This window comes from Elephantulus edwardii, unplaced genomic scaffold, assembly GCF_000299155.1.
Source record: "Elephantulus edwardii isolate Elephantulus edwardi_28Jun2011 unplaced genomic scaffold, EleEdw1.0 scaffold00121, whole genome shotgun sequence".
Classification (NCBI taxonomy): domain Eukaryota; kingdom Metazoa; phylum Chordata; class Mammalia; order Macroscelidea; family Macroscelididae; genus Elephantulus; species Elephantulus edwardii.
The window spans coordinates 8,475,072-8,483,307 of NW_006399871.1; the positions used below are offsets into that span (position 1 = coordinate 8,475,072).

Sequence of the window (8,236 nt, forward strand, 5' to 3'; positions counted from 1 at the left end):
CTTAGTTTTTGCTATCTCCTTCAAAGCAGCTTGAACTTCTGCCTTCATCACCATAGGCTCTTGCTCAAATGTTATTTCATTAAATTCTTCTGTATATGCCAATTCCTTTCTATACAATGACTCAGTATATTCCTTCCATCTTTTTTTGATACCTCCTGGATCATTTACCATTCTGCCCAAAGCATCCTTGATTGTAGCAACTTGAGGTTTGAATTTGTTCTTCAGTTCCTTGAGCTTAAGAAATGCTGAGCGAGTTCAGCCCTTTTGACTTTCTGACTCATACTCATTTACTTACAGAGTTCATAAACATTGTTTTCCACAGCAGATCTTTCCCATTTCCTTAACCCACCCCTCCCTCCACCCATCAAATTGTGCGGCCGTCTTATCACTCTCCTCCATCCATCCTCACCTCTCTGCTCCCCACCTCCCCCACTTAGGTCCCCATACACGTTTTACTAGTTACCTATTTCTACAATAATAATTTTATACAGTGTTTGTCCTTATGGAACTGAGTTAGTTCACCCAGTGTAATACAAGAGAATATCTTGAGAAGCATCATCGGTTGTTTTTATTTTTATTTTTTATTTCTACTGGTTTATTTACACAATTAAAAAACATTGTTTTAAAGAACAAATTTTATTTCCCTCACCCCCCACTCATCAAATTGCACAACCCCATGATTAAACACTTAGCTGAACTTCCAGGGGGGTTTCAGAGGCAGTAAATAGCATGGGGTTAGATTGCCCATATTTCTCCCACAGAGCAGGTGGTGGAGTCAGCCAGCCAGCTTTTGAATTGGTGGCGCATCTCTTTTACCCACCAGGCCACCAGAGCTCCCTGGCTGACACATGATAACTCCAAACCCGTGTGTTCTGTGGTTGAGTTGGTTCTAACTCGTGGTGACCTTTCATTGGATTTGTATGATGATAATGATGGGGGGGGTGCGTATGTGTGTAATGGTTAGGGATTTCTCCCCCCGCATGGCTATAATTTTTTTAATTAATTTTAATGAAAGTTTAGAGGCTTCGGATTTCTTTTCATTCATTGTTGTACATTTCTCCCTGCCCACCTCTCTCTCCCCAATTTACTCTTCTCTCTGAAAAGTAAAAGAAAAATTTTGTAACTGTTACATGATTGCTTCCCCTCACCCCTCATCCACTCCACTGTGCGACCTTCGTTCTGGACTCCTGTCTTGACAATAATACCTAATCACCTAATCATATATCCCTTTTAAACAGTTTTCTCCCTCATCTGTTTCAATGCAGTATACATTATTTATCCCATCTTTCTCAGTCTTCCCCCCAACCTCGATGTCAGTCCCATTTTACAACAGTGGCCCTATGCAGTATTTGTCCTCTTGTGACTGAGATATTTCACTCAGCATAGTGTCCCCCAGGGCCACCTATTTTGTATAATATTTCATGAGTTATGGCTGTAATTTTTAATGGGCGCGAACTGCCTCATCTTTCTATTACGGAGCAGCTGGTGGGTTTAAATTGCTAACTTTTCAATTAGCAGCCCGTCACTTAACCTGCTTTTCACTTGGATTCCTTAATAGCTACTCATTACTTGTGTGTTGAGTAATAAGTAGGATGTGGTTTGTTGTTTTGAAAAAGCAAACCACGTCTTTCCAAATGAGTGTATGAAGGTGAGTGGGAAATGGTATGGATGGAACGGATTCAGCCAGCCTACTAGTCAGCTTTCAGGGTGAGACCAGTAAGCTGGAGGGTGTGGGGGAACATGAAAGGACCAGAATGAAGCACACTAGACGTCCCGGAGACACCATCACTACTTAGAGTGTTTGCCCTTTCAGGGACCTGAGATGTCACCTGCAATGTCACACTTGTACACATTTTGCCTCTTGTCCTTGTGGCCGTGAAAGGGAAACCTTTTCTTCACTTTTGCATTATTTGAAATTTTGTAGTTTGTTACAATATGTTTCATTATTTTTTTTTTTAGGTTCAGAAGCCAAATAATGCCTTTTTTTAACTCTTTTGCACTTGCAGAAAAAAAGATTTGAACAGTGTTGGTGGCGTCTTTCTCTCCCATTGTATGTCCACTGACGCAGTTACAATTTTTGAAAGCGTATTCCTGTTCTAATGGTGTCCTGACAAATTGAAAGTGCTCATTCGAAGTGGTCTTAAAAAATGTCTCTGGATAAAAGACTGTGCATCTTTATAGAGCAAAAATTGAGCCCAAAAGGATGATCAGTTCTCTTCGACCTCCTTAAGACTCAATTTCCACCCTGCTACACAACAGACTGTTGAGGAAACAGAAGGACCTGGCTTGTTAAGACTCAAATGGATTTTGCGTCCTCAGTTACTGAGTTAGTGACGAATTCCTAAGGCATTGTTCTCACACAGGACGAACATGGAGAAATACTGTACCAGGAGACTGTAGCAGCTGCAGAAACACTTCTTTGCTTAAGTTGTCTTTCTTTAGCACCCTCTCGTTCTGTTTCAAGGATGCTTGTCTGAATTCTATATCCTTGATTCCTGTTCATGCTAACTCCTTCTCAAGCACGCGCTGAGAATTTTTGGTACGCTGGAGCAGAGTTCTTGCTTCATTCAAGTACAGGAGAAGGATATTCATTCAAACTTGGACTGGAAATAATTTGCTTGGTTTTGTTGGTTGTGTTTGTTTTTTAAATTATCAATTGAATTTCTGTATATTCACACTCAAAAATAACATCTCTTTCAGGAACATCAGGAGAGCATTCTGGGTAACACCATGCAAAGTGTGGTTGCTTTACTTAACAATCTGGTGACCTGCAAAGATTCGAATATGAAGCTGCTTTATGAACAAGGTAAATGATTTTTAAAAATGAGCCTATGATTCTCTTGAGGTTTTATTTGGGTGTGTGTGTGTGTGAAATGTTGGGCTAAGAAAATTAATGTGTTATATGATGGCCCAAGATGGACTATTTGATGTTAATACATCAAAAGAAGTGTTTAAGTGTGCATTAATATAATATTACCAGCAACGATGACAGTCGAAAGACTAAAGTGCTCCTGAGTTCGGGTTCTGGAGAAGAGAACTGAATGTACCAAAGACCACCAAGAGAATAAGTACGTCTGTCTTGGGGAAGGTGAAATCAAATTTCTCCTTGGAGGTTAGGATTTTGAAGCTCTGTCTCACATACTTTGAACATGTGGCCAGCAGAGACTTGTCCCTGAAGAAGGAAATCATGCTCAGAAGGGTGAAGGGACAGCTCAGGAGAGGACGACCCTGGATGAGTTGGATTGACACAGTAACTGGGCTAATGGAGGCAGGTGTGTCAGAATCAGTGAAACAGGCTTAATACAGGGCAGGCGTCAGAGCTATTATACATAGGATAATTTTTGGTCACAGGTGACTTGATGGAGCATAATAACAAATTGAAATGGATTATTTAGGATTAATTTCCTTCAAAGGATTAATTTCCGTCAATTTATCCTCTTGTCTAAAGTCATTCTCATGGCAAACAAAGGGAGATAGGTCCACCTATCTTCATAGTAGCATTATTCACAATAGCAACAACATAGAAATATCCCAAATGTCCACCACCAACAAATGGATTGAGAAATTGTGGTACATTCACACAGTGGAATACTATGCAGCACTCAGGAGCAACGATTTCATAAAATACTGTATAGCATGAGAGGGGCTAGACAGCTTTAAGCTGGGTGAACTAACTCAGCCTCATAAGGACAAATACTATGTGAGACCAGGGGAGCTCTGGTGGCCTAGTGGCAAGGAGCTGCAACTACAATCCCAGAGGCACACGGTTCGAATCCACCAGATGCTCTGCCGGGAAAAGGAGGAACAATCTCCTCCTGTACCAGTCAGATCTGATTTGACGATACACACACACACACACACACAAAAATACTATGTGAGACCATTATTGGAAAAGTAGGATAAATAGATGTGTATAAAAGTCTAGGGGAGGGGAGCAGGGGGCTGGGGGTGAAGAGAGGGGATATCATGGGGTCCCAGAGCTTGGTAAGCAGAGGGATGGGGTGAAGGAATTAGAGTACATCTTGTGGGGACCTGAAAAGATGAGGCAATGATGGGCATATATCAGTGGTGATTAATTTTATAAAACAGTGTATGAGAATGATTGTATGAAACACAACATGAATGAATGACTGAAGGAATGTGTAAAATAAATGAAACAGTGTAGAAGAATTTTGTGTGCAATGCAATATAAAATTTTAAACAATGTAAAAAGAATTTAAAGGTCATTCTTATAACCAAAGTGTAAAGAAATGGCTTAAGGATGATAAGCCAGGAAATGGAAATGTAGGCACATTAGCCTTTATTATTGCAAAGCAAAGTAAAAAGCCCATGTGCTAAGAATCACCTTGGAAATGGGGCTTGAGATGGATTGAGGGCAGTTTGATTTTTGCATTTTATGGTCAGTTGTATCATTATAAAAATATGAAAGCATATTTCTGTTCTCAGCGCATACTAACAAAATGTAAAATGTTCCTAGAAAATGCCTGTCACTGGATAAAATAAAAAAGTCGTTGTTAGGACTCTTCTGCCCAAGAAATTAAAGCTCTGTTTCCATGTAATCATTATATGTAATGTTGATATTTCCCTCTTGTTTTTTATTCTCTGCTAAGAAAAAGTGTCTAACAGATTAAATATTGCCAATGGTTTGGGAACATTAGTTCTTATAGACTTACTTTATTCTTTCCCATAACAAGTACCTATTTTGTTTTCTGGCTTCATCATCATTTACTTAACCAGATAAATATGGGTTATTCCCAGGCTTTGGCTATGACAGACTGTGCTTCCTTTCACGTGGAGAAGGATTGTCTATAGTATAAATTCTTGGGTTTGGAATTGCTGTAGCAAAGAGTACATGCTTTTGTAATTTTTATAACTACTGTTGTGTTGTTGTAAGTGTTATACCATTTGGACTTCCACCAATAGGACAGTGTGTATTTCCCTCCTCCCACATCAGTAGCACGTGATTTGGGGGAATTTTTGTTACCTGTGTGGTGAAAAAAAAGGAGTTTAAATTAGCACTTACTTTGTTTTGAAAGAGAGTGAGTTTCTTTTCATAGGTTCCCCCCCTTTCTTTTCATAGGTTTAAGAATAATTTCCTTTTCCTTTTATGTAATAGTTAATATTACTTTCTTCACTTTTCAAGTGCATTTTAGTGTTTTCTGACTACTTTCTGAGTCCCCCTCTCTCCATTTAAAAAGCTTATGGTAAGGGAGCTCTGGTGGCCTAGTGGCAAGATGCTGCACTGCAATCCCAGAGGTATGCGGTTCAAATCCACCAGATGCTCTGCTGGAGAAGGAGGGAGCAATCTCCTCCTGTACCAGTCAGATCTGATTTGACGGTACACGTAAAAATAATACAATTAAATTTTTTTTAAAAAAGCTTATGATTTTCTTTAATACAATTTCCAAATCTTTTTACTCTGTATTTCATTTGACTTTGACCCTGTGGTGGTTTGTCATGGAGAAAGTACAGCCAAGGTGTTCCTCAGAGGCGAGGCTGGTGACACGTCATCTTAAATACTTCGGGCATGTTGTCAGGAGGGAGCAGTCCTTGGAAGGAGATACCCACACTGGGAAAGGTCAAGGTTAGAGCAAGAGAAGACGACTTTGAACAAGGTGGATTGACAGTGGCCTTAGCATACCGGTGAGCATGGCCGTGAGGTTGGTGCAGCACAGGGCGAGGTTCACCCTCGCTGTCTGTGAGGTCACAGTATAGTCCACTCAAGGGTACATAACAACACGGCAATTTTGTCCTGTGAAAGTTTTGTTTTACATGATTAAATACCCAATCTTTTATGATATTTCAATTTTTAAAAAATGTTATTATGATGACATAAGTTACTAAAATTTTAACATGTCAATCATTTTGCATGTACAGTACATTGAGGTTAGTTACATTCACAGTGATGCATAACAATCAGCACTGTGTATTTCTACATTTTTTATTTATCGTCTTCACAAAACTCCCTATTTGTTAAGCAGTACTCTTTAATGTCTTCCCCCCCTCTACTGTCCGCCCATAATGACTGGTCTTCATGTTCTAGCCTATCAATGGAGATTTCATAGAAGTGGATATTTAATGCAAGTATTTGTCCTTTTGTTCTGACTTATTTCCCTTCAGGGAGAGGCTGCAGGGAGTCGCCCTGCTCACCTGAAGGTCATGCCTGTCTGGTGGTTTAAATCCACAAGCATCCTCGGGAGAACGAAGGGCAATGTCTCTTGTGCAAATTATTTATAGCCTTGGAAACCCAGTGATGGCATAGCTAGAATTAGCTCCCGACTCTTTGATGGTGGATTTTTAACTTTATGCCACTTCATATATTTCCAAGGTTCAGAATACTCCATGCACAATATTCCATTGTGCACTTGTGCTTGTAAATAACAGGTTTTACCTAAGCGTTCATGGACAAGTGGATTGTTTCAGTCTTTTGACTATTGGAATGAGTACTTCATTGAGTCTTGATATACAAGTGTCTTTTACCATCCCTGCTTTTAAGTATTTGAATTTTAATCTGCATATTATTATTATGGACTGTACATTCCATCACCTTTTTTTTTTTTGCTGCCTAGTAAGTTTTGGCTGAATATTGACGTTATGAATGATATTTTGCATGGAGTCCAAATTATTCTATCTTCACCTAAAAGTAGACTTACTGAGTCATTTGTTAGTTCTCAGCTTCACCATTTTTTAATACCATCCTTACTTCCACCCCATGTCTTTCCCAATACCATTTCCTTGTCTTTCTCCCTTTGTTAGCCTCTCTAACACTGACCAACCACTGTCATCAGGGTACCTTTTGGTCCTGGGCCCTCTCCTGTGCTGTACCTGCCGGAATTTTGATAACTTATGGGCCATGTAAGCATTGTTTAATGCCTCTATCACCTGCTGGAGTGAAGGCGCCAAGAAAACCACACCTCTTCCCTTCCCCAGGCGAATCCCCTACAGAGAATCTGGGCATTAATACGTGCTCAATAAATAATCACTGACTTGAGTGAAGGATGGTGGACCCCAGGGGAGCGCTCACACGTCATTTCCAGATGAGCTCAAGTCCGTTGTGGATGTGTCATTTGTTTTCTGACAGCCTCAGTGATGATGTGCTTCGAATCTTCTTTTCACGTGTATTTACTCATTCAGAAGACATCATGTGGATTGTTTGAAAATCATCGACTGAGTGAAGTTTGAGCTCTGCCATGTCACAGTGTTGACTGATCCTTCACCAGTCTTTAAATCACTTTCTCTTAACGATAATGACATACTTTTGGGGTCCAACTTGCTAAGCTCTTAAGGGTGAGTCCTGTCATTTTGAAACACAGTAAAAATCATGTGCAGATGCTGAGACGATAGTCTTGCATTTGTTGTTAAGTGGTAGAGTCGTAGCGACCCTATGAATGAAAGTCTTGAATGCAAAACTTTCATTTTCTTCTCCAAGTTCATAGGGTATCTTGAGGCAAGCTTTTTTTGGAATTCGATGCCACTCTTGCTTTCAAGCCTGTTTTATTTGGGAGATGCACAAAAACCAGGGGCCCCAAATGCCTTTTTAAAAGTGAGACCAAATCCAATCAGCTCGCAGCCTATTGTCTCAGCCCCAAACCAGAAAACACACCTTTGCAGAATCCGGCCATTCCACTCATCTTCCTAGCCTGGAAATGGATTTAGCAGGACAAATTCTGAGAGCTAACAGTTACAAGCAGTGATCTTAATTTTAGTTTTTCCCATTTGCCCGAACTTAATTTTTAAGTACTGGGAACATTGTGTTAAAGACACTGGACTTTCAGATTTTCTTTCTTGAATGTTTTATTTTGATGAATAAGATTCTTCCCAAGAGTCTTCTCCCTAGTGCTGTCTGTTAAGGTCCTGAAACATCAAAGTGATGATATAAATTACCCTGAATTTTTTTAAGCTTTTTTTTTTTAAAGAATAATAGGAGAAAAAAAAAGAATAATAGGAGAGCTTTTTACTATGTCAGATTACAAACGTGTTAAAAAGAAAGGAGGAATATGTAACAAAAGCCATGATCTAGAAAAGAGTCAGGCATACAAGGAGTTAGGCCTCCTATAAATATCACTAACAGCTACTGAGAAACCTTTGAAAAACTATCTTCCAAAAAGGGAGATTTAAGACTATTATTTAGGGAAGATTTTGTGAGGTTAGCATGTGAGCAAAAGAATGTAACATGATAGGTTAATTGAAATAGCTGGATTTGAATCCTGAATCTCCAACTTATTCAATGGAATTC

General features: G+C 39.5%; 1 protein-coding gene across 1 annotated transcript in view; it reads left to right on the forward strand.

Moving 5' to 3' along the window:
- ULK4 (unc-51 like kinase 4) overlaps positions 1-8,236 on the forward strand; it is a 483,261-nt gene that overhangs the window by 239,347 nt on the left and 235,678 nt on the right. The window contains exon 31 of the mRNA XM_006893067.1: positions 2,701-2,806. Coding sequence (XP_006893129.1) covers positions 2,701-2,806 — 106 coding nt within the window. The remainder of the gene's footprint in view (positions 1-2,700; positions 2,807-8,236) is intronic.